This window comes from Taudactylus pleione, unplaced genomic scaffold, assembly GCF_031769625.1.
Source record: "Taudactylus pleione unplaced genomic scaffold, aTauple2 ptg000110l, whole genome shotgun sequence".
Classification (NCBI taxonomy): Eukaryota; Metazoa; Chordata; class Amphibia; order Anura; family Myobatrachidae; genus Taudactylus; species Taudactylus pleione.
In genome coordinates this window covers 5,338,102-5,365,549 of record NW_028284512.1, presented here as the reverse complement: position 1 = coordinate 5,365,549, position 27,448 = coordinate 5,338,102, and the positions used below count along the sequence as shown (strand labels likewise).

General features: G+C 47.2%; 1 protein-coding gene across 4 annotated transcripts in view; it reads right to left on the bottom strand.

The window, feature by feature from the left end:
- Nucleotides 1-26,056, bottom strand: part of MVB12B (multivesicular body subunit 12B) — a 172,964-nt gene extending 146,908 nt beyond the window's left edge. The window contains exons 1-2 of one of the 4 annotated variants that reach the window (XM_088471124.1): nucleotides 25,931-26,056; nucleotides 3,965-4,048 (exon numbers count right to left, since the gene is read on the bottom strand). In XM_088471124.1, the coding sequence (XP_088327250.1) occupies nucleotides 3,965-4,015 (51 nt within the window). In that variant the 5' untranslated portion in view covers nucleotides 4,016-4,048; nucleotides 25,931-26,056. Of the gene's footprint in view, nucleotides 1-3,964; nucleotides 4,049-4,139; nucleotides 4,246-25,930 lie in introns of those variants that run through there. The other 3 variants (XM_088471121.1, XM_088471122.1, XM_088471123.1) reach the window with 3 other exon arrangements.
- Between the last annotated feature and the right edge of the window lie 1,392 nt (nucleotides 26,057-27,448).

The following is a 27,448-nucleotide window of genomic DNA, read 5'->3' as shown; positions in this document are numbered from 1 at the left end:
AAAAATGTAGGAACAGCAAAGTTTTTTAAAAAATAGTATATCCAGTACAAGCCTGACAAATAAGTCTAAAGATCATGCTGAAAAAAAAGTAAATAAAAAAGTTTCAGGTGGACTCAAGACTTCTACTCTCTACAAAAAGTGTGCTCACCTGAGCTTTGGCGCTTACATATTCTATTGGTTCCCTGACATACAATGCACACCAGCTATTACTCTCCTGGCGCCTACCTGCCTGTTCTCGGTGAGCAACAAGCTGCTGTCCTCAAAAAGACCAAAGACCTCATTCAGAGCCAAGACCTCATTCAGAGCCGCTCGCAAAATGCGAGCGCTCGCTCTGAATGGGGGCGGCCGCTTTTCTTTTGAAAGGCGGCCACCTGGCCGCTCGCTAAGCTGTGGGTTACCACCCACAGCTTTAGCGAGTGACTAGGTGATGGTTGCGATGGTCTCGACCATCGCGACCATCAGGGCTTGCGATGAGACCCTTGCAGTAGGGTCTCGGCTACCGCAAGCCCCAGGTTGCTTCCTGCTCCAACAGAGCAGGAAGCACCCTACTGACATCACTGGTCATGTCAGTAGGGCTGCCTACAAACGGCAGGCGTTCCTTCAGAAACGCTTCAGTTTGTCCGGCCACCCCCCCAACCCGCCTATAAAATGGGGCGAGCTGTCGATCAACATCGACAGCCGCCCCTTTTGTAGCGAGCCCCGGAGCGAGTGCATTTGTCGCTCGCTCCGGGGGCTTGGGCATGCGCAGTGCGAGCGCTGCGTGTGTGCAGGCCCTCACCATCAATATGCTTGCGAGCGGGTCTGAATGAGGTCCCAGGTCAGCAGAAGAGCCCAGAGATGTAGATCTTTATTAGATAGGCAGCATGCAGTCCGTGTATGCAGAAGTCAGAAGAGGTGCCTAAGATGTCTGCAGGGTATCTGGGGAGAAGGTCAAAACGGTTTCCATATGAGTTGCACTTACATAAAAACTTAATCTGCTGTCGATTTCCCCAAAGAACCCTCTGACAGGTTTCAGACTACTCCACACAGGATTATAGGGTCCATTTAATTAGATGTACGGATAATGCAACATTTGAAGGTGTTTGAACACCGGCAATGTCACCCTACATCACCCTCACAGTCTCTTAGTGATGCGTAGGAAAATGTACACTGCAAGTCTACTCTATATATACGGAATTAAGCACATCTCCCATACAATCACACCGAAACGTGCGATCTAACATTGCATCTAACTGAATTGACCCCAAAGAATGAGACTTGTAGATAGATATTTATTTCCCCATCAGTAATAACAAACTAATCAACGGATTGGTTCAGATGTGGACCTTTGTCAAGACAAACCAGCACCAGATTCTGACTAATGTATATGGATACACCTATATTCACATAAATATACCTTTGAGTGTAACCAGTATATATAAAGAATTCTAGCATGTATGCCGGCACAATGAGATTCACAGCGTCCGGACCGTATGCTCCATTTATAAGAGACCACTGTCTAGAAGGAGATTGTGGGAGTGCTCCGAGTTACCAGCACAGTCCAAAAACACACACAATGGTAAATGAATGTTAGTTTGTGTGTCTGTATTTGCAAGGCAGCTCATTAAAGGCGCATATCCACTACACAATATAAATGAACGATTGAATGATAACGACATTGTTATCATTCATTAATCATGCAGTGAATATGCCAGCAACGACCAGCGATGCGCGCTCTCGCTGTTCGTTAGCGGCATCTGTCATCGCCTGAACATACGATATCGTCAGTTTGTGCAGGTTCAGGAATGAGGGAGGGTTCCGGCACTGAACGACATATCGTTCAGCGTGGGCACATTATCCACTACACAATATAAGCAACGATTGAACGATAACGTTATCGTTCAATAGTTGTGTAGTGGATATGCGGCTTTAGACTGTAAATTTTCCTCACACTACTCCCTGCCAATGGAGCTTTCAGTCTAAATTATGGGCCTCCTTAAGCCCATGTGAAACAGAATATATATGACCGATGTTCGATACCCAATAATTTGCAGTCAGTATGTGTTTATTAATATCAGAATCTTCCTTTAGCCAAACGCATAAACACTTTCCAATTGCAAGCGAGTTCTCATTGAGATGACTGAACAAAAATGGAGAGTCTAATTCAGTGATTTTCAACCATTTTAACTCGAGGCACACTACACAAGATTTTTAAATTGCCAAGGCACACTATCTGGCGATGTGTCCTGCATGACCAATGAAAAACATACATATTGGCTCCCACATAAAAAAAAAAAAAAAAAACACACTACATTGGCCTCCACAGGAATAACACACACTACATTGGCCTCCACAGGAATAACACACACTACATTGGCCTCCACAGGAATAACACACACTACATTGGCCTCCACAGGAATAACACACACTACATTGGCCTCCACAGGAATAACACACACTACATTGGCCTCCACAGGAATAACACACACTACATTGGCCTCCACAGGAATAACACACACTACATTGGCCTCCACAGGAATAACACACACTACATTGGCCTCCACAGGAATAACACACACTACATTGGCCTCCACAGGAATAAAACACACTAAATTGGCCTCCACAGGAATAACACACACTACATTGGCCTCCACAGGAATAACACACACTACATTGGCCTCCACAGGAATAACACACACTACATTGGCCTCCACAGGAATAAAACACACAACAGTACAAGGGCGCTGAGCTGACAGCCGCGGCACACTTGACAACCGCAAGCGGCACACTAGTGTGCCACGGCACAGTGGTTGAAAAACGCTGGTCTAATGGATAAATAAATATATGTGGGCATAGAATGGGGTTCATTGTCACATGCATTCAGGGGTTGGCAATAAGTGGCTGAACTACAAATCCCGGCATGCCTTGCAACAGTTTTAGCATGGCCAAATAGCAAAAATGTGGCAAGGCATGCTGAAATGTGTAGTTCTACAACAGCTGGGGGTCCCCTTATTGTCCACCCTTGCTTTAGATGCTGTAAACCGGCGGTAATAAATGGAATAATTTTACCACAAGGGTTTTGAGGCCTCGTGTTTGGCATAGCATTGGCACTATGTAAATAAAATATAATAATAATACTAAACCACTATTATTAAAAGAAAGATCCAGGCAATTAAAAACACACACCCTACAAAATATACATAGGAAAAAACACATACAAATAAACATATGGATACGTAAGAGAATCTAAAAGTACAGTTTACCCTGAGCTGGTTGCAATATACACATTCAACACACACTCATCCTAGTACAGAAACCTATCCACAGTCACACAAATGTATAAACGAATACACAACACATGAATGTAGCAATGCAGGCTTCATATCCAGAGCAGGCCGCGGTCCTTCAATAACACATCACATTTTGCCCATTATCTTCTGCAAATGCTTTTGTTATTTAAGACGGCAGCCAGACACTGAGATAACATCCTTCCTGTGCAGTACAAAGCTGTACAGAACACCAAACAGCCAGCCCTTCTCCTTCTGTCTGTGTATATACATGGTGCACATTAGAACAGATTCGGTGCACAAATTCACTCACATATCCCTGCATGGTTGCCGTGGAAAGGGAAGGAAGGAAGGGGAGGGAGTGGGGTAAAATATAGCACAGAAATAATGTTTCAGGGATATTGAGTCATATGTTTTTGTCTTTTACCTGCTAAAGCAGTTTGTATTTAACACAGATAACAAGAGAATGGAGAAGAACAGTGGTGCTGCAACTGAATGGTTAATACATACTGTACATCTGAGACCAGGGTCTCAGGCCTGGTGGGTCTCTCTGCAAATATTTAAATGAAATTTAAAACCTTTTTTTTTTTTTTTTTTTTTTTTTGTACCATGCTTCTACGAGCCGCAAAGGCTGCAAACAAAAAAAAGAGAGAATTGCTGGTTGGTAGGTGGGGTTGGGGATCTAACGGGCACTTAACTGTTAAGCGTGGAAAATCGTCCCTTCTTTTCATGCAAAGGCAGCTGTTCATTGCCAGTCGAGGAGGGAGAGAGCGGAGGGAGGTCTGGGAAGGAGGGGGAGAGGCTGATCAGAGAGAGGAAAAAAATAATAGAGATCATACACATGCAATAGAGGAGGGGAGAATCTGTCCTTACCCAGTCTGACAGGCTCAGGGGAGATTCCCCTGTCCAAGCTGCAGTCCTGGTGTTTAGCTTACATCAGCCACCTCCTGGGCATTTAAACTTTAGTACCCACAGCCAGCACTTACAAAGTGGTTGGACATGTGAGGGTGAGCAAACAGGAGGCAGGATGCAGCCTCAAGTGGTCAAGATGCACAATTGCAGGGGTGTGTTTTACATTCTGCCAGTTAAACTTATCAGTGTTTGCATATGTGTGCATCAGTAGATGTGACTGTTAGCTGGTAATTATTGCAAATAAGCATTTTTACTTTACTTAAAATAAAGACAAGTTAACAATTTAAACTTATCACTGTGATACAAACTGAGCATTTATTAACAGTACAAAGAGGAGGTACAATAAGTTTGTTGCAAAATGGTAATTTCATGGTCTCTCAACTACCGTATAACTGACCTTGATACAGGTTTGTTTGTTTTTCCACGTTTGTGTCTTATATATGGTTAATATATTTCCTCCAAGAGTAAGAAGTTTGCAATTTTAACAGTAGAATTATAAGGAATATATAAAAATGAAAGAGGTTGGGGCTCACGGCAAAATCTTGTGCATTCCATTACCACTGTGCAAACTGGAAAATATACAGTGGTGTGGGGCATAGTATGGAAGAGGCGTACAGTATATTGAGGTATGAGATTTTGTACCATTGGCTTTCAGATTAGTGTTCATTCTAGCACCCTGCATCTGTCACAACCCGTGCAGCTCCCCTTTCCTACCTGAGGTGTTGCCATCTCCTCTGGTGCTTCTAGCACACTCTGGTCTGTATCTCAGCAGTTTGTTGCATCATCTGAGTGTGTTAGAAGCACCAGAGCAGAGAGCGACACCCCAGGCAGGAAAGAGGAACTGCACGGTTTGTGACAGGTGCAGGGTGCTAGAATGAACACTACTGTCTTCACTATCCCGGTCACCTTCATTGCTGCCAGCATAGGGAGGTGTGGCCACCCAAGCGTCCCTATGTTGCATTTGGGGTACACATAGAAAGCATTAGTTCTTTTTGTTTTAGGTCCAGGTATCATCGAGATCCCAGCCAGACTGCACGATTTTTTAAAGTGGCAATCATTTAAAAAGGCAAAGCCTGGTTGTTTTGCCTGTTAAATGATTGCCGTTTTCAAGCATTGGACAGACTCGCCGGGATCTCGCAGGCCATTACATTGAACCCATGGAGTAAACTAGAACAACGTATATAAAAGTACTAGTTCAAAAGGCCCAGGCCTCTTTAAATAAGTTATAGAAGTAAGGAGGGCCCTCTTTATTACGTGTCAATGCAATAATGAAGAATTCCATCCCCTTAGGATGGATGCCATCCAGCAGGTAATAACCCGATTCTGTATTATTCATTTATTCGTCCAAGTTAATGGAGTCCAGCTCATGATAATAAAAATTTATGTTTAAATTACAGAGGTACATATAACTGGAAATGTTATAAGTTCCCTGTCCATGTGTGGGTCATGTTAGGATTAGCTCCCACTCCTATAATGTCACACCTGGTGACACAAGGACAATTACATTTCAGTAGAACTCTTATATTGCATTGTCAGATAGGGGGTAATGGACCCGATCAGACACATTAGCAGAGCATTTAAAGCAGAAAAAGGTCAGTTTAACTCCTACGCATCCTCTTTCGTACCACAACCCCGTGCGCCCGCATTGTAGAACAAGAACTCCAATGTTCCTCTACCAGTTTCAAGCCAGCTGAAAACCATGGCAGTTTCAATCTGAGAAAGGGGCTTTTCAATAGTGCAACTTTAAATAGATTGACCAGTTATATTAGTGTGCTGGCGTGATATGTTCTATATATACCCTTAGCTGCCATGCACATAAAATATATTTAGCAAGGAGATGAATAATATATCATCTATCAAATCTCCGTGAGAGAAAAATTAAACAACCAAATACAGAGTAAAAAAAATGCATATTGTATGTATTCAAAAGGCACTTCTTCTACAGGACAAAGAAAGATACAGTAACTTCATTCTGGGAGTGCACTGAGCCAAGTCCCCATTGTCTCTTTACATTCGGCTTTCTCAGAGATTACAGTACAGAAGAATTCTATACAGGCTTCCATGGTGTGGGTACTTTGCGTTGAATAGTGTGACTACGGTATAAAGTATGTGACCATACCTTGTGTTCTCTGTCCCTTTCTCTTCTACACTGGCTACACTGCCCTGCTCCCTTTATAGTCCTCGTCAGGCTTAATGATGTCATTGCCTTCGTGACATCATCCACTGAGCCTCCCCAGGCATCTAAAAGACAGATTGTGCCGTTTTCTGCCAAGCCGTTATGTACATACAATGGCTTGTACTGAAGTAAAGTAATGCAAAGTAGGTAACAAACAAGCAAAATCATCACTATTCCAGTAGAGACTCACATTTCCCAGTAACGGTAGTCAAGGTCACAGTGAAAGATGTGCCACAGTGCCTTCTCTGGAACAGAAGTAGTTAATGGTGCCCACTGTTGGCTGCACAGCAGGAAAGCTCTCTGGGCCATTATAGGGCCATCTGTGGGGGCTGGGGCTGTGTGGATCCTATTCATGATAGAGACTACCCACCCTGAGGCTCAATTCTCTATTGTTCATAGTCAGCAATCACACTAGCATCACAACACAGCAAGATGCCTCTAACAGAAGGCCCTCATGGGAGAACACACTTCAGAGGTCCAGCAAAAACTCTGCCTTTAAAGAGTGTAAACATAAGTACATGGAAGAAGCATCATCAAAGTGAAACAAACTTTGCACAGAAGCCCCGCACAGGTAGAGATTAGAGTAAGGTAGAGTTTGAGTGGAGGATCCTGTCCGTTGTTTTCTGCTCCTAAATAAATGTGCTGTCTAGATCACTTACACAGTAAGTTTGCAATTGATGGGGACGATTCAATTCAATGCGATGTTGAATAGCGGCGGGAGGGAGCTCCAGAAGCTATTCAATACACCGCGCAGTTTGGGCGCGCTAAGGATTTTTTCTCGCACCCCCCTGGGGATGCAAGGAGAAATCTGACCAAAGTGTCAGGCGCTCAGCTGTTTTTCTGCTTAGCGCGGCACTATCAGCCATGCGCCCGGCACTTTGGTCAGAGAATGACGGTTACCGCGCCTTAACACCCTTGTTAAGGCGCGATAACCGGCATTCTCTGAATAGCTTGAGGAGAGTAGGCAAGTATGCTTCAAGCTATCTCTAAAGCTGCGTACACACTAGACAATAAATTGGACGATATGAACGATAATGATATCGTTCATCGCGCTCAATATCATCCAGTGTGTATGCAAGATATCGTTAACGATGTGCACTACCACGGATTGTTAACGATGTCTTTCATCGCCCATACTTGCAGGGCAACCTGACGATATCGTCAGGTTCTGCAAGTTTGGGGTTGAGGGATGGTGCCGTCACTGAACGATATCGTTCAGTGTGTATGCTCAATGTCGTTAACGACATTGAGCCCGGCAGTGCAGGGGAAACAATTAACGATGTCGCTCATGGAGCATATTGTTAAGTGTGTATGAACCTTTACTTCATTAACTGAAATAGCCAAGCTCAGACAATCAAGTTTATAGGCAACGCTCTCAGTTTATTAGTGATACGACCAAGTACCTATTGTTTGCAGGGAAGAGGAAAGTGACTAATATTGGGTAACACCTATATAATCATCGCTCCGTTCACCAGTTACCGGCTGATCGGTTTGACAATTCTATAGGTGTGTATGTAGGAGCGCTAAGGGGCTCATACATCTAAGGTCCCAGTTCCTGGTCTGCCAATCCGCAACCATTGATTATTGACGATCCCTCCAGATTCCCGAAGCGCAACAAGAGGGTCTCACGAGAAGCCATTATTAAACCATTCTGTGTTAAATATAGATAGAGACAGTCCCACCACGGGAAAACAGCCCACTAAATGTAATTACCGAATGCACAGCTACAGTTTCACTATTAGGGGACCTTCATGAAGCTTCCTAGGGACGGGAACACGGCCTACCCTGTGCATTTAGGTTGATAAAACTTAGCAGCTTCCCGGATACCTTTTCTTAATATAATGGTTTGAGGAATAGAGCAGCGTCAGGCAATCATACATAAGAAAACTTGCTGTTCAATACAATTTTGCTCAGCAGAAAAGAGCTGTAAATCATTTCTTTCCAAAGGTTATAGTTAGACATACATTTAGCACTAAATCCTTTTAAAAAGCATGAGCAATTTCGAAGGTATTTTCAAAATAAAACTCAAGTCGTGTCATGCAAAAGATCATAAAAATTAAATGCAAAAAAGTAAAAAAAAAAGAAAATAAAAAGCCTATTAATAAACACGAGTACACATACAGCTGTTAATCATAGTAGTCATGATATTTATCCAGTCTGTGTTTAAACATATATAATGCATAAGATTGCTTTTTAGCCATCAGTTAATTATAGGTTTTCATTAAAACGTAATGCACTTTAAATAAAGTCCCAATCTCAAGGGTCAAAGATTATTTAAAAGCACTAATAACTTTAGACTGCTATAATGGATATTCATAGGATCTGTACACATGGAAATGATGTAAAATGTCTGGAAAAATCATGACCAAAACCTTGTACTTTGTCCTTGTTTTTAACATCGGGTTTGAAGCGTGCCTCGGAGCTTTCCTGCAGCGTAGTGCGTGGTTAAAGAGCGCGCTCATAGAACGGCTATACTGGACAAAGCATTTACACTTGTGGGCAGTAAAATAAAGATTCAGCACACTGGAGAGTCAGAAAGTGTCTCTCTGTATACAGGACCTTTAGGTTACATTACTTTTTTTTTACTAAAGCACATTAACCAGGATTTAAGAACTTGTGTTGAACAGGCAAGATTACTATGCTTGTGTACAAACCCTTATTAGTTTAGTCCATAAACTAAGTTAAATATGGAGTAAAGAGCATTCACACCCTTTCCTCCATATTTGCATCCTCTTAGGTGGCATACGGAATGTCTACGTGGCTATCGCTTCTTTCCTGCGTGTCATATCACAACCAATATAGTGTTCCCGCTAAGCTGGTTTAGCGGGGCGCGGCGCCCTGCCCTCCTTCTGGAGGGCAAAAAGCATCTTGCCCTCACAGCCTGCGGGTGCCGCCTTCACCCGCGGGTCGCAGTGTCCCGCGGGTGGATGCGCCCAGCATCTATTCTCCTTGTCTGCAGCGCTTGGGGGCTGGCCGGTGTGTCCGTAAGCGCCGGGCACGCCCCCAAGAGTGACGAAAATGGGACGCGTCTTATAGACACGCCCCTTTTCAATGGACACGCCCCCTTTTCGCCTTGCCTGCCGCCGGAGATAGAGTGAACACAACAATAGGCTGATTAACAAACTAAACAAGAGAATATATTTTCTGTAGTCTATAGGGAATTAATGTGTTCGGGGAAAGATATAGCATAAAGAAAGCTATAAATTAACATACTTCATACCCAGCTAGACTCCTGTGTCACTCTCTGGTCTGCAATCTAATTATCTACGAAACATGCAAGGATTTTGCCGATTACCTAAAGAATATCTTTAATAGCTTGAAAAGCCCAGTGTAAATGTTATTGTCCTAAACCGATCAAAGTGTTGATGGCATTTCCCAACTATTTGGACTTATTTACATTAAAACTGAAGCAATCTACAATATATCCCCATTATCGAGGTCCATTCTCATGCGACTTTACCTTATCAGTTTATGCATCCCCCCCTGCAACCTTTACTAAATAACTCTTTTATTTTTGGCTGTTTTATATGCCTTCAGAAGTTGTGTTTTATTAAGTATTTTAGTGGCCTTGGAATGTAATACAGCTCTTATGTGTATTGAATACAACTGCAGATTTGTTTCGTGGCTGGGCAACAAAAATACCTTCTCATATAAAAATATGAGTGAAAAGCGCAGAAGAAATCTAGAAAGACAAAAGAAATTGCAGAACTTGAAATTGAAGCACAAAAGCTGCATACGCATACACACACACACACACACACAACGATTTTGTAAATGAACGATTTTAGTAAACGATTTTCGTTCATTTTTTCAAGGGAAAAAGAAAATAGTTTACTAAAATCGTTCATTTACTAAATGTAATCAACGATTTTTTTGAACTACAAACGATTTTTGCTTATTCCCTTAATGAAAATCGTTGAGTTGGTCAGTCTGACTTAAATACAAACGTGAACGCGCATGAACGATCATCGTTCATCGCTTTAACTTAGAAAGTGAAAGATTTTTTCAATGATTGAACAATATCGTTAACGATAAAAAAAATCGTTGTGTGTGTATGAACCTTTAAACACTCTTGATCAATGCACACAGACAATATTGTTATTTACCAAAGAAATTTCTTCCTCCAGCTTCATCATTTCTTACACTATATTTAAAAGGAAAGAAAACACAAAACAACAACCTAATGGTGCCTATCCACTAGAAGACAGGCAAACGACTGCATGATTACGACATTGTATTGTTTTCGTGCAGTCGTTTGTCAGTCTGTGATGTGCCTACACTGAGCGGGCAGTCATTCAATGTAGGTACAATCAATCATCTGCAAACATGCTGAACCTGGCGTTATCGTCAGGTTGACCAGCATGTTTGCACGATGATAGAAGTCTAAATGACAATTTTTTAAACAATCTGCAAATGATTATCGAACGATTTCGTTCACTCACTCATTTTAATCGTCTAGTGGATAGGCAACTTAACAGTCCAGCATTCTAGTTTGGGCCCTCATTCAGAGCCGTACGCTCTGAGCAGAGCGCACGCTCTGAATGAGGGCCGCCCTCCATAATTCTGGAGCGTCATCCTGGACGCTCGTATAGCTGTGGGTCACCACCCACAGCCTATACGAGCGTGCAGTTTGATGGCCGCGATGGTCGTGACCATCGCGACCATCGAAACTGCGAGCCGGAGCCTGCGGTTGAGATTTTCAACCGCAAGGCTCGGAGTGATTTTGGCTCTATCAGAGCCAAAATCACTCCCACTGACATCACTAGTGATGTCAGTGGGCCGGCTTCTGACGGTAGGCGTTCCCTTGGGAATGCCCCCGTCAGGGAGGCACGCCCCCGGCACGCCCACCAAAGGGGGCGTGCTGTCAATCAACATCGACAGCACGCCCCCTTTGATCAGACACAACGAGCGAAGGACTTTCCTTCGCTCGTCGCGTCTGGCGCATGTGCACGACGGAGCTCCCGCCGTCGTGCGCATGCGCAGTGCACAACATCGACCCACTTGCGAGCGGACAGCCGCTTGCGAGTGGGTCTGAATCAGGCCCTTAGTTTGATCTATGCAAACCTCTCACACTTGCAAACTCTTAAAAGACATGGCATGTGTGTTTGTCACTCTGATTTGTTCTGTGTATACTATGTACAATATGTATAACTTCATGCGTTACTAGTTGTGTATATTTGTGATCTGGCAAGTGTATTTTTATTACATATACCCTTATCTGATATTGCTTACTGTGTACAAGTAAATGTGTATGACAGTGGTTCCCAAACTGTGCGCCGTGGCACCCTGGGATGCCTTGGGACACTTGCAGGGGTGCCTCAGGTTGGTTGTCCAGCACCAAATCAAATTATTTATGGTCAAACAGAAGCACAAACCTGTCACCCACCACATAACTGAACCTAAGGATGACACATCAGCATAATTTACTTCACTTTACTACATTTTTTTCCTGAATTTCTCAATAACAAACTTTTGGCTTAGGCGTGCCAGGAAAACAATGCTGATACTCTAGGGCATTGTGATTTTTAAAGTTTGTGAACCACTAGTGTATGACATTATGGGGTGGATTCTAAGTCACATGCATAGTGGCTGTTGTTGTGGGCAGCCACGGAAAGCCAGATTTACTACCTTATGTTAATGTCAGTATCCGTAGGGCTAATGCAAGAGACCGTGCGTGTGCAAGTGGAACCCCCTGCCGCAACCATCATTAGTATCTGCGCATGCACCAGCCCCATGCTAGGTGCAGGAGATCTGCCAAAAACAGACTTCCCTTCCCCATGCGCACCACTCAATCACACAGAGCTTTTGGGTCATGTCCATGACACAACATCGCCTCCCCAGAGTGCTCAATTTCACAAAAAGTCGCTGCCATCGGGCAATACTGGGCCTGATTCAGACCCCTCGCAAGCGGGTCGATGGTGGCCCAGTGCGCACGCATGGCGTGCGCAAGCCCCGGAGCGAGCGGAAATAGCACTCGCTCCGTGGCTCACTACAAAAGGGGCGGCCCCGTTTTGTAGGCGTGGCCGGGGGGTGGCTTCACAAACGGAGGCGTTCCCAAGCGAACACCTGGCGTTTGTGGGCGGCACCACTGACATCACCAGTGATGTCAGTGGGAGAGCTTCCAGCTCTATTAGAGCCAGAAGCTCTCTGGGCTTGCGGCCACAAGACCCTACCACAAGGGTCTCGTCGCAAGCCCGATGGTCTGGACACCTTACTATTTGACACCTTACTATCATAGCCAGTATTCACTTTTCACCAATTTGTGCTACAGTAGCTCTTCGAGTGGGATCAGATCAGACAGGCTAGCATTCACTCCTCACACGCATCAATGAGCCTGTTGCAAGTTCACCCACTGGTTGTCCTTCCTTGGACCAATTTTAGTAGGTACTAAACATTGCATACCGGGGACATTCCACAAGACCTGCTGTATTGGAGATACTCTGACCTAGTCATTTAGCCATCACAATTTGGCCCTTGTCAAAGTCACTCAGAGCCTTACGCTTGCCCATTTATCCTGCTTCCAACACATCAACTTCAAGAACTGAACTGTTCATTTGCTGCCTAATATATCCCATTCCTTGACAGGTGCCATTGTAACAAGATAATCAATGTTATTCACTTCACCTGTCAGTGGTTTTAATGTTATGGCTGATCGGTGTATACATATACTATGTTAGAGCTTAAATAAAATGTTACATGATGACAGTTACTTTGTTACAGGAAATAGATTATCAAACACATTGTTTCCTATACACTGTATAGGCAATCTGACTGCAACATAATTTAGTGGACAATGTAAATATTTACATTAGAAAATAACTGCATAAGCAACATAAATAAATAACAATTACAAAAAAAATACCCAACGGTTAACATCTGATGGCAATGGGAGTTGCACCATCTATGCTCAGTAGGTATGTAAGATTGTATTGTACAGAGGTGTACATTTATGCAGGTTTGATCCACTGTATTTTGAACTGATAGTGAAGCTGGTTACCTGTAGGAAGAAGTCCAAACATGCACACACACCATAACCCATTTACTACAGGATTTAACATAGTGGATTACTGACATGTGAATGATCCCTATATTGTTTAAGCTTTTTATGGTTAGCAATCTTCATCTCATGTTTGCCGCATTTAGATGGGACAGAGGGCCTGATTCAGAGCCGCTCGTAAGCGGCCGCTCGTTCGCTCCGAGCGATGTTCGCACATCTGCGCATGCGTATGGGTCATAATGCGCATGCGACAACCAGTCATTGCGGTGTGAAATCGTGTGTTCGCAAAATAGCGAGTGTCTGCTAATTTGAGTGACAGGATGAGGCGTTTGTGGGTGGTAACAGGGGAAGGTGCTTGAAAACAGGGAGTGGTGATCCGAACGCAGGCGTGCCAAACGGTCAAAAAGGGCGTTTTAAGGGTGTGCATAATTAACAAAGCAGCGTCATCGACCACGTCACTTGGTTGTTTCTTAGCCTGAACTGTTCACATGATTGTGGTAGGAAAATTCAACCACAAGCACTGCGAGCAGTTCAGGCGCCTTTCGATGTACTCGATTAATCAAATAAAATATGAGATATGGTAAGAACTTACCCTTGTTATCTCTATTTCTACGAAGTCCATAGGGTTCCACAGGATACCTTGGGGTATAGGTGTGACGTCAGTCGCAGGGCACCAAAGAGTTAAGCCTTCAGCCTCCCAGGATGCACTAGGTCCCCCTCCTATACCCCGCCCCCGGGCCAAGGCACCTCAGTTAGTTACCAAGCCATAGGCCGGAGGAGGAGAAGGAAGAGAGAGAACAAAGATCTGGACACATACAAGAATCACATTCTCACCAGAGGGAGACGGAAAACCGGTGACCAGAGCAAAGCCCATCTGCACCACAGGTGCGACAGGGCGGGAGTCCTGTGGAACCCTATGGACTTCGTAGAAATAGAGATAACAAGGGTAAGTTCTTACCATATCTCATATTTTCTACTTCAGGGTCCATAGGGTATCCACAGGATACCTTGGGGATGTCCCAAAGCAGTATCCTTTAAGGGTGGGGACGCTCCTGTGCAGAAAGGAGAATCCGCCGCCCGAAGGAAGCATCCTGAGAGGCGAAGGTGTCAAACCTGTAATACCTCACGAAGGTATGGACAGAAGACCACGTAGCAGCCTTGCAGATCTGAACTGCCGAGGCACCACGTCGAGCTGCCCACGAAGGACCCACAGACCTAGTGGAATGAGCCTTCAGAGAAGGAGGGACCGGTAGGCCTTCATGAAGATAAGCTTCAGAAATAGCCATACGGATCCAGGCTGCCAAAGTTTGCTTTGAAGCAGGCCAACCCTTTTTACGGAAGCCATAGAGGACAAACAAAGCATCCGACTTCCTAAACGAAGAAGTGCGGTCAACATAAGTCCTTAAGGCCCGCACAACATCCAAAGAGGCCTCACCCACGGAAAGACCCGGTGAGCTAAAGGCCGGAACAACTATTTCCTCGTTAACATGAAACTGGGAAACAACTTTGGGAAGAAACTCGGGCCGAGTGCGGAGCACTGCCCTGTTCCCATGAAAAACAAAGAAAGGGGGTCTACAAGAAAGAGCCCCTAACTCAGAAACACGTCTGGCCGAAGCAATGGCCAGAAGGAAAACAGTCTTAGCTGTTAGCCATTTAATATCCACTGAGCCCAGTGGTTCAAACGGCAGTCCTTGGAGAGCCCTCAGGACCACAGCCAAATCCCAAGGCGCCACAGGTGGAACAAAGGGCGGCTGAATACGGAGAACACCTTGCATAAAGGTGCGCACATCCGGGATTGTAGCAATCCTACGGTGAAACCAGACAGATAGGGCCGAAACCTGTACCTTCAAAGAAGCAAGGCGAAGCCCATGATCTAGTCCCGCTTGCAGGAAGGCGAGAATCCGAGACAGACGAAACTCCCGCGGTGCATAACCTCTCGGTCGACGCCACTGGAAGAACGTATGCCACACGCGATGGTATATCCTCGCGGAAGACGGTTTCCGAGCTCGTAACATGGTACGCACCACAGAGCTGGAAAACCCCCGGGACCTCAGCATGGCCGTCTCAACAGCCACGCCGTCAAAGACAGCCGAGTCAGGTCCGGGTGAAGACAAGGACCCTGAGACAGAAGGTCCGGTCGTAGCGGCAACCGCAGAGGACTGTCCACGGACAGACCCTGAAGGTCTGAGAACCAGTGCCGTCTGGGCCACGCGGGAGTTATCAACAGGAGCGTCCCTCCTTCCTGTTTGAATTTCCGGATTACCCGTGGAAGAAGGGAGACCGGAGGGAACAGGTATGCGAACCTGAACGTCCACCGGACGGACAGAGCATCCACCAGAGACGCCCCTTCGTCTCTTGTGCGAGACCCGTACACCGGCAACTTGTTGTTGTGCCGGGACGCCATGAGGTCGATTTCTGGAAGACCCCACCTGTCCACCAGTAGTTGAAAAACGTCCGGGTGCAGGGACCATTCCCCTGGATGAACGTCCTGGCGACTTAGAAAGTCCGCCTCCCAATTTAGCACTCCCGGGATGAAGACCGCTGATATGGCCGGAAGATTGCGCTCCGCCCAAACCAGGATCCGAGAGACCTCTACGAGAGCCGCCCGACTGCGAGTTCCTCCTTGCCTGTTTATGTAGGCCACGGTGGTAGCATTGTCCGACTGGACCTGCACCGGGTGACCCTGGAGAAACCGCTGTGCCTGCAGGAGAGCATTGAAGACCGCACGGAGTTCCAAGATATTTATTGGAAGCTCCGCTTCTGTCGGCGTCCACCTGTCCTGGAACAAGTGTGGACCCGAAACTGCTCCCCAGCCCCGAAGACTGGCGTCCGTTGTCAACAGGACCCAATTTGGAACCCAGAACGGACGTCCCTTGTTGAGGTGGGTCGTCTTTAACCACCACGCAAGGGACAGGCGAACCTCCGGGGTGAGCACAATCGTCTGGAACTTCAGAGACTGAGGCAGCCCGTTCCACTTGGACAGGATCAGGTGCTGCAGAGGTCTGGAGTGAAACTGGGCGTATTCCACCATGTCGAACACCGACACCATGGAGCCCAGTAACCTCATCGCCGAGTGTAAGGACACCCGGCGGCTGTGCAGACAACTGCGCACCCTTGACTGTAAAGCAGAGATCTTGTCCTCCGTCACGAAGATCCTTTGCTGTCCCGAGTCCAATAAGGCTCCAAGATGCAGAATCCTCCGAGACGGGATTAGAGTGGACTTCTGCCAGTTGATTAGCCAGCCGTGCCGTTGCAGCAGTGCAATGGTCAGGTCCAAGTGGTGTAACAGGAGCTCTGGAGATCCTGCCACCAATAACAGGTCGTCCAAGTACGGCAACATGCGGACTCCTTGCAGCCGCAGAGAAGCCGCCATGACCGCCATCACCTTGGTGAAAACACGTGGTGCTGTCGCCAGGCCAAAAGGTAACGCCCGAAACTGGAAGTGGTCGCTGCGGATTGCAAACCGAAGGAACTCTTGATGGCGCAAAAGAATAGGGACATGCAGGTAAGCGTCCTGTATATCCAATGACACCATGTAGTCCCCAGGTTCCAGCGCCAGAATGATGGACCGTAGGGTCTCCATCCGAAACTTCGGGAACTGCAAAGACTTGTTGAGTGCTTTGAGGTTGAGAATCGGACGATATGACCCATTGGGTTTCTGTACCAAAAATAGATTTGAATAGAAACCCTGGCCCCTCCGGGAGAATGGAACAGGCACTATAACTCCAGCCTGGAGCTTAGTGTGCAATACCTTCCGCAGCTCCGTAGCCTTGTTCCGGTCTGATGGTAGACCCGTGGTGAAGAATCGAGCCGGGGGTCTGTGCCGGAAGGAGAGGGCGTACCCGTGGGAGACCACCTCCAGAACCCAAGTGTCTGCCGTAGTGAACGACCAACACCGGGAGAACTGCAGCAGGCGGCCTCCTACCCTGGGATCCCCCAAGGGGAGACCCGGACCGTCAGGCCGCAGGCTTGTCATCTGGCTTGGGGGCCGGACGTCTGGTACTCCATGCCTGTTTCCGGGGCTTGACCGATTTCTTAGGGCCAGCCTGTCGAGGAAACGACTGTGGTTTGGGCCTGCCCTGGGCCCTAGATGACCGAAAGGACGATGGTCCAGAACCAGAAGGAGCAGCGGCCGACGGGAGACAAGCAGATTTGGCTGCCGCCAGCGTGGCCACAATCTTATCCAGATCCGGACCGAACTTCTCCGGTAAACGGTAACGCTTCCAGACCTTTCTTGGAATCTGCGTCCGCCTTCCAGGATCGCAGCCACAAGGTGCGACGAGCAGCTACCGCTGCTGAAGAAATTCTAGACACCAGAGTACTAATGTCTAGAGCCGCCTAGTTGATGTAGGTGGCCGAATCACGGAGATTGCCAATCAACTCCGCCTGTTCGGCCGGACAGTCGGATTCAAAAGAAGCCTCTAATGAATCCGCCCAGCGCTCCATCGCTCTGGCAACCCAGCAAATGGCCATAGCCGGCCGTGCTGCCCCCCCTGCAAGGGAATAAGCGGACTTCAGGCAGATTTCTACCTTGCGGTCCGTAGCATCCTTAAGGGAGGACATGGATGGCATCGGCAATGTGGCACTACGGACAAGACGGGTCACGTGAGAATCCACCTGTGGAGGGGATTCCCACTTAGCAAAATAATTATCCGCGAACGGATAAGCCACCGCCAGGCGTCTCTGCGGCTGGTATCTTTTGCCAGGTTGTTTCCACGCCTCCTCTAAATGATCCACCAACTGACCCGAAAGAGGAAAGACTGTGGCATCGCCCTTCACATCTTTGAAAAAGGCATACTTAGATTTAGCCGCTGGGGGAACTTCGTCCTCAATCACCAAGGCTGTGCGGACCGCCCGAATAAGTCCAGGAATATATACTTTGGACTTAGCATCAGCGTCCTTAGTATGGAGAGGTTCCTGATCGTAAGGATCCAGAATCTCCCCATCATCAGACGTCCCTTCGTCATCCTCATACGGAGCGGACAGAGACGCCACCGGCCTTTTATGAGGCCGCATCACAGACTCCCCTTGCAACACATCCGACAAGTGCTGTACAGAACTCGTCAGGGAGTTAACCCACGCTGGCTCCTGAGAACCCGGGAGCGGGGAAATAGGGAGACTGTGGGGTACCACCAATTGTCGTGGGAACCCCTGCATGGGTGACGACACCACAGACTGCTGGGACAAACCCATCGGAGTAAACGCGGGCTGCGGAGCTAACTGGCCCACTAAAGCTGTTAACGCCTGAGCGAAACAAGCCCAGGGCGGCTCCTGTACCGGTGCTGTAACCGTAATAGGCCGCGCCATGGACAAACACTGCCGGCAAAGGCCCTCCGCGCTACCCTCCCCCTCCGCTAACGGTACTTTGCACGTGGTACACTGTAGCCGGAGGGGAAAATCACTTTCAGACATGATGGCACCACGTATGTGACCTCTCTCACCAATTAAGTATTAAATAGGCGAGAGACCACCCTGCAGCACCGCACCGCACCGCAAGGGCTTTAGCAGAAAGAACAGGGACAGTAATAAAGCTGACAGTTTAGAGAAGAAAAGTTACAGGCAGCGCTAGCACAGTCACATACAATGCAGAGAAATAACAATTCCTGCACTAACAGCGCTGATCACTCAACTACACAGACACAGGGCCTGGTAGGACACAGCGCTGCATACACAGACCTGAGCCACAGCGGAGGAGAGGTATGCGGGGGGACCCAGACCACGATGCTTCCTTCCAGACTTCCAGCAGCGTTCACCATGCGTTGCAGAGAAGATGGCCGCCGAGGAGCAGAGAGAAGCTGGCCTGGGGGAGGAGCGCTGACACAGGACCAGTCAGCACAGTGCAGAGAGGGCTGTGTGCAGCGGGGGAGGCGCCGGCTGTGAGACAGGGAAGGCGCGCTCCCCTGGCATGCATTTAACCCCTGAGACGCCGCAGCGCTACCGCTCTGCTGCGGTCCGCTGTCCCAGGGGGTAGTGGAAAGCGCAGGTTCAGTACCTGGCTCCACGCTGCAGCCAGTCCCCAGGGAGCCCCCTGCCTGGGGACTCAGGACCATGTGACCAGCGGGGACCCATCGCGGGACCCCGCTGCTTACCTTTGTCCCCCTTGGATCCGGCCATGGTCTGGAACATCTGGGGTCACCGCTAGCTGTGACCCCAGATGCTCACCAGCATCCCCGGATCGGTACCGGCGTTCTGGTACTGGCGGGGGTGTAGGGAAGACAGCATGGACGTCAGGACTGACTGTCCATGCTGTACATCCAGATGTGCAGCCACAGCTGCACTGATGAAAGCTTCAGGGGCTCTTCTAGCCCCCACTCCGACAGGTGCACCCGACGCAGGCCGGGCACCAAACTAAACTGAGGTGCCTTGGCCCGGGGGCGGGGTATAGGAGGGGGACCTAGTGCATCCTGGGAGGCTGAAGGCTTAACTCTTTGGTGCCCTGCGACTGACGTCACACCTATACCCCAAGGTATCCTGTGGATACCCTATGGACCCTGAAGTAGAAATAGCGGAGATGACGTATGATGCGAGCGGCCAGGGAGCGTCTTTACAAAATAGCGAGCGCATGTTTCTTTCGCTCGCTCAGACATAGAGGCGTCAACAGACCGCAAAGAGCGAGCGCTCAATTTAAATAGCCGGCCCCTTTTTCTGACCGAGCGAGCGCAAATAGCGTCCGGCTCTGAATCAGGCCCAGAGATCGAATAGGGATGGAACAAACTTTAGCTATGAGTTTGAACACAGATGATGCCTGATCTTGTGCCACATACAATGCACATGAAAAAAGAAAAAGTAGGACCCTGCACAGTATAGGAGACGGAGAGCAGCTACAACCAAATTGCATAGTGGTCCAGTTTCAGTACTGCTGAGGACTAGAAACGGGATGTAGTCAGGATCCCAGTGGTGACCATCCCGACAGTCACAAGACCAGCTCCAGAATCCAGACACTCATCACAATAGTGGCTTTGGAATCCCGACGGCGAGAATATAGACGGTGAGTATTAGGCAGGGCTTGACAAATCCCAGGGGCCAGGTTGCCAAGGCTACCAGATTTTGCTGCCTGGCTACTAGATTTTGCAGTGAGGGTGGAAGCAGATCCTCATCAGCTCCTGCGGAGATTCGTGCCTATAGTATTGCGGCGTCATTTCATGCACAGGAGTGCATGTGCTGAGTGTCATCTGCGGTGACTGCTGTGCCTGTGTCCGTCCTGGCCTGCGCTGACTCCTCCTCTCCATCCCATCCTGCGCTGACTCCTCCTCTCCATTCCAGCCTGCTCTGACCCATGCTGTCTGTCTCAGTCTACCCTGATCCTCCTGTAAGTTCCGTCTGTCTACTGGCTCCTATCTCTGGCTGTATATAGCTCCCCAGTAATACGGTCTATGAATGGCCAGGGATTGCGGAGCAGCTTCAGAGGGATAGTGGTGTGACCACGAGGGGATGGGGGTTCTGTTGTACTTTCTGGCACCATTGTTTTATATGAAATGTGGTCCGCTATTACTGGAGTGTGGGGGGTGGAGCAGAGGAGCTGTGCAGAGCAGTGAGGGGGCCTCCATGTTACTATATCCATTCAACTGTGACCATTTTGTGGACTAGTATAGTGTGTATAACAGTTGCATAACACACAGAGCTGTGCTCCTCAATCACTACTGTAATTTTTATTTTTTATTTAATTTTTTGGGGGGGAGACACCAGTGATCTGGCTCCTACACTTTCATCCTGGTTCCTAGATTTTAGAAAACTTTGTCAAGCCCTGGTATTAGGGTTAGGATGCAGGAGTGAATTAGGGTTAGAAATACTTAATCCACAGCAGTCGGGATTTTGACCATCAGTATTCCACTAAAAATTGCGAAATTACCCACAGCCAAGGCCAAACATTTTGAGAATCATACAAGTTTTGATTTTCACAAAGTCTTCTGCTTCAGTTTTTATGATGGCAATTTGCATATACTCCAGAATGTCATGAAGAGAGATCAGATGAATTGCAATTAATTGCTAGTTCCTCTTTGCCATGTTAATGAACTTAATCCCCAAAAGAACATTTCCACTGCATTTCAGCCCTGCCACAAAAGGACCAGCTGACATCATGTCAGTGTCAACATCATGTCAGTGATTCTCTCGTTAACACAGGTGAGAGTGTTGATGAGAACAAGGCTGGAGATCACTATGTCATGCTGATTGAGTTAGAACAACAGACTGGAAGCTTTAAAAGGAGGGTGGAGCTTGAAATCATTGTTCTTCCTCTGTTAACCATGGTTACGTGCAAGGAAACACGTGCAATCATCATTGCTTTGCACGAAAAGGGCTTCACAGGCAAGGATATTGCTGCTAGTAAGATTGCACCTAAATCAACCATTTATCAGATCATCAAGAACTTCAAGGAGAGAGGTTCAATAGTTGTGAAGAAGGCTTCAGGGCGCCCAAGAACATCCAGCAAGCGCCAGGACCTTCTCCTAAAGTTGATTCAGCTGTGGGATCGGGGCACCACCAGTGTAGAGCTTGCTCAGGAATGGCAGCAGGCAGGTGTAAGTACATCTTCACGCACAGTGAGGAAAATACTTTTGGCGGATGGCCTGTTGTCAAGAAGGGCAGCAAAGAAGCCACTTCTCTCCAGGAAAAACATCAGGGACAGACTGATATTCTCCAAAAGGTACAGGGATTAGAGTGCTGAGGACTAGGGTAAAGTTATTTTCTCTGATCCCCTTTCAGATTGTTTGGGGCATCTGGAAAAATGCTTGGCCGGAGAAGGAAAAGTGAGCGCTACCATCAGTTCTGTGTCATGCCAACAGTAAAGCATCCTGAGACCATTCATGTGTGGGGTTGCTTCTCAGCCAAGGGAGTGGGCTTACTCACAATTTTGCCTAAGAACACAGCCACGAATAAAGAATGGTACCAAAACATCCTCCAAGAGCAACTTCTCCCGATCATCCAAGAACAGTTTGGTGACGAACAATGCCTATTCCAGCATGATAGAGCACCTTGCCATATAGGCAAAAGTGATAACTAAGTGGCTCGAGAAACAAAACATCAAAATTTTGGGTCCATGGGCAGGAAACTCCCCAGACCTTATTCCCATTGAGAACTTGTGGTCAATCCTCAAGAGGTGGGTGGACAAACAAAACCCCACAAATTCTGACAAACTCCAAGCATTGATTTTTTTGGCAAGAATGGGCGGCCATCAGTCAGTATGTGACCCAGAAGTTGATTGACAGCATGCCAGGGTGAACTGCAGAGGTCTTTAAAAAGAAGGGTCAACACTGCAAATATTGACTCTCTGCATAAACTTTATGTAATTAAAAGCCTTTGACACTTATGAAATGCTTGTAATTTTACTTCAGTATACCATAGTAACATCTGACAAAAAGGTCTAAATACACTGAAGCAGCAAACTTTGTGAAAACCAATACTTGTGTCATTCTCAAAACTTTTGCCCATGGCTCTAGATGCTGTATGAAATAGTTTAAATGGTAGCAGATCTCCTGCATATAAAGCTATAGCCCTTGTGATATGCAAAACTACTTAGACACTAAGTTTAAAACAATAGCTCAACTCACAAGTGTCTCCTGAAATTCAACTTGAGCACAAAAGGACTCATATCTAGGAATGTGATTTGTTGTCCTTGTCAGCTCAAGATTAAAGAAACAAGCATATAGCAATGTACTTGTGCTACACCAAGATGCATCACTACAGACCATCCCCACCAGAGTGCACTTTGCCAAGACAAACACAAAATCGCAATTATATTGGGATTTCCATTCTCCCTCAGGTCTATAGCTGTACCTGCAGATTTGCCTGTTTTTTTTTCTTTAAGCAGAATGACAGAAAGCACAATCAGCAGATAGGGTCACATAATAAGGGGTCCTGGACATTTAGAGGTAAATTTACTAAGATGGGAGTTCTATTAAGAAGTGATGTTGCCCATAGCAACCAATCAGATTCTAGGTATTATCTTCTAGAAGGTGCTAGATAAATGAGAAGTAGAATCTGATTGGTTGGTATGGGCAACATCACTTCTTAAATAGAACTCCCATCTTAGTAAATATACCCCTTAGTAGTGTTCACTCTAGCTCCGGCGGCAGGCAGTGCGCCGTAGCTAGAGAGAATGACTTTGTGCGCGCACATACGAAAAAGGGTTGTGGCCATGAAAAGGGGGCGTGTCTATAAGACGCGTCCCCTTTTCGTCATACTTGGCGGCATGCCCGGGACTTACAGACACGCCGGGCAGCCCCCAAGCGCTGCAGACAGTGAGAATAGATGCCGGGCGCATGCGCCCGGCGTCTATTCTCCGGCGGTGACCGGGTCACCGCACATTTCTCCACCCGCGGGACACTGCGTCCCGCGGGTGAAGACGGCACCCGCAGGCTGTGAGGGCAGGGCGTTTTTGCCCTCCAGAAGGAGGGCAGGGTGCTTTCTGCCCTCCAGAAGGAGGGCAGGGCGCCGCACCCCGCTAAAACAGTCTAGCGGGAACGCTACCTTAGTATGGTTTATACTTCAATAAATTACATTCATTGTATATGAATGTACTGAATCCATTAGTTGGCTATATCATGCACCTGAGCATTCAAACATCTATATATGTCCAGTACAATAGGGGCATGGACACGATTTTTAAAGGCATCAGCATTAAGGGATCCTATTATCAAGTCCTCATTAAATAAAAGTCACCTAATGTTCCTGTCGCTTTACATGGGTATGTATAAAGAAGGGGGAATCTAATAAAAATGGCACGTGAAAAGAAGAGGCAGGGAGAGATCATGTTAAAAGAACTAGTTGGCTCCATTAAATCACCTCAGTACTGGACAATACAAAAAGTGTCAAGACTTATAACAAGTACAGAAGCTCCTTTAGTGGGCGAATCAATTATTATGTGGGTGCCCGAAAGTAATGGGTGCCCATCGGAGCAATTCAATTGTTCCCCTACAGGTTGCGAGTGCCGCTTGTGTGCCCAAAAACACTGGGTTTGGAAGCACAAAGCAGCTAAACCCGTCTAAAGTACTGCTTGGGGCGTCCAAACTCTCATTTGGGCGCTCAGTGCCCACTTATTACACATATCTGCTTCCCTCCTCTGGAGGCAGCAAGCAGAAATGTGTGCTCCCCTGGCTATTCATGCCCAAACAGAGCAAAAAATTGATTTGCTCCGTTGGGTACCCAAAAAGAAATATCCACACGCACAAATAATTGGTGTTCACTCTAGGATGGAGAGCGGGCATGGCGCCATCCGGGAGAACTATGACATTACTTCATCTCCAAAGGCTCGGAAACGCGGCTCTCCCTAATGCTGTGAACGGGACCCAGGTCGGATTACCTGACATACCTGTTTCCACTGAGCCTTGCCCCAGGTAAAACTCTGCTCAAGACCCGGGAAGGAATGCCGGGATTTTTTCCTAGAAACCTTTTCCACTGAGCCGTGTCCCGAGTTGACACAGCCATAAACCCGGGTTTTAGCGGCAGTGGAAAAGGGCTACATATCCACCCCAGTATGTATATGAACCTGGACACATTTATGCTACATCAATGTGCTTACAAGCTCAATACTGTATAAAAGAAGACAAATCAATCTATTCAGGTTGTCCGGGAAGGTGGGAGCCTCTAAAAGAATCAAAATTACATTATGTAAACAGCAGCCCATGTAATTTGTAGTTACAAACTGAGGGCCTGATTCAGCAAGGATCACAACTGCTAAAGCGTACGCAGACGGCCGATTGTTTCTCACTGCGCATACATTGCAGTGCGCGAAGGCACCACCGCTATCGACAGGGACCACGCAGACCCATCCCAGAGTGATTGACAGGAAGTACCATTTGGCGATGGTGACGGGGGGGCGGTCAGAGAAACGCATACGTGCCAGTGTGTTTGATCGCCGGGCATGCATAAACTAGCCACTGCGGAAGCATACGTAGCATGAGCTCTCACTGCGTGCACGATAGCTAGCAATTTAGTTGTAGGGTCAGACCTGCCTGAAATGTGCAAGTGACTCCGATGTTACCAATGTTTTGACTGGATTGCAAGGTCTTAGGGATGTGCGAGAGGGGAAGTGGGCGTCTACATGTTATCAGCGAGACGGCTTCGCGATTGCAATTATTAGCATACTTTCGCAGCAGAACTACATGCGCAATTTCTACCGCGATCACAATAGCAACCCTTGCTGAATCAGGCCCTCAGACAGGTACTGGATGGAATAAACAGGACCGGCAGTCTATGGATTTCATATTTGAATTTTGAACACATGCATACTATATATATCAGCAAGGTCTGATGAATATAATTTATGTGTAAACAATGAGCAAAACAAGTGTATTATTATTATTATACGACATAAATATGATTGTCCTTCCTTAGCAAATATAAAATTCAGATAGATCTACATGATCCACATTAGATAGCGTGAGACGATGACACGACCACACAAGTATTACAGGATTATGAACAGGACCATCTTCCCCTATACATGGAGTGAATACATTTTATGAACCGCCCTAGCAACAACGTAGATCATATAGACAAACAGATACAGCCGTATACACACAGGCCCATGATGAAGATGATAACATGATATAACAGTCCTGACGCTCCTATCACATCCAATACCTGGCTGCCCGAGATCTCACCGCAGACACCGGCATTACGCGGACACTTCTCTGCTGCCTCGGAATCTGCCTCCACGCTTAAGCGATGCCGCCGTTTAGCCAATAGGAAGGCGGCAGAGGGCAAGAGGAAGGTCACATGACTAATGTTGTATCCATAGCTTCAGGAATAGGGGCGGAGTCTACGAATGTCAACTAGACGTCTTTAGCTTTTTCACAAGAGCTCGGCTAGCTAGCTGGGGCTACACAAAAATGGAGGAGTGACAGAAGCGATGGGTTCCTTGGGAAAAGGCTTGTTCAGCTACAAGTCCTGACATGAATAAAGCTGTTATATGAGAGCGCTACGGAAGCATTTGTTATTGGATAATTAAATGGCTGTCTTAGTTAAAAGGTATATCACACCACTTCTATGGTCACAGGGATAGGGGCAATTATGAAGACTGGTCAACAGGACAAAAATGTGCCGTTACCCATAGCAACCGATGACATGGTTGTGCTTGATTTGTAAATCTCAGGGCAGGGGCTAAAGGCCCCCATACAACAGCAATTGAATGCAGAAATTCTGCAATTTGCAATCGATAGTGTATAAAAATCTCTCAATTTTTCAATTGATTGCAGAATTGCCACAATCGATTGAAAAAGTGAAAGATTTTTATACACAATCGGTTGCAAATTGCAGAATTACTGCAATCAATTGCTGATGTATGGGGGCCTTAACTCGTGGCCCTCCTGTAAACCAACCCCCCCCCCCCCCCCCCCTCTTCCTCCAAGGCTCCTTAAAATAGTGGCCAGACAGCAATGAACTTTTATTATTTTCTTCCCTCCTACTGATGACATATCAGGTCTGGCGGGTTATGATGGGATTTGTACATTCACAACATCGATTCGGGACAGCCTCAGGTTGTCATTTGAGATTTCCCAGATGTTATAGGGGCCCATTTATTAATGATTGCTTTATTATGCGATCTGGACGCAATATCAGTGATCATATTGGCCGAATGTGTTACTGAGCATCTGCAGGGACAGAAAGGAGCCCACCCCTGCGATGTGCTGGGAGTGAAGTGACTGAGGGCCTGATTCAGACACGGTCGCAAGCGCTGAGCGCTCGCAACCGGGTCGATGTTTGCCCACTGGGCATGTGCGCTGTCGCTCCGGGTCTCGCACCAAAGGTGGCGAGCTGTCGATGGTGATTGACAGCTCGCCCCGTTCGGTAGACGGGCAGGGGGGGTGGCTGGCCAAACGGAGGCATTCCTGAAGGAACGTCTACCGTTTGGGGGCGGCCCCACTGACATCACCAGTGATGTCAGTGGGAGAGCTTCCGGCTCTATTAGAGCCGGAAGCTCTCTGGGGCTTGCGGTCACAAGACCCTACCACAAGGGTCTCGTCGCAAGCCTGATGGTCTTGACCATCAACCTGGCCGCTCGCAATAGCTGTGGCTGTGAGCTGCCAGGAGGCCGAACAAAAAAAAAAAAAACACGCCCTGATTCAGAGCGAGCGCTCGTTCAGAGCGTCCGTCTCTGAA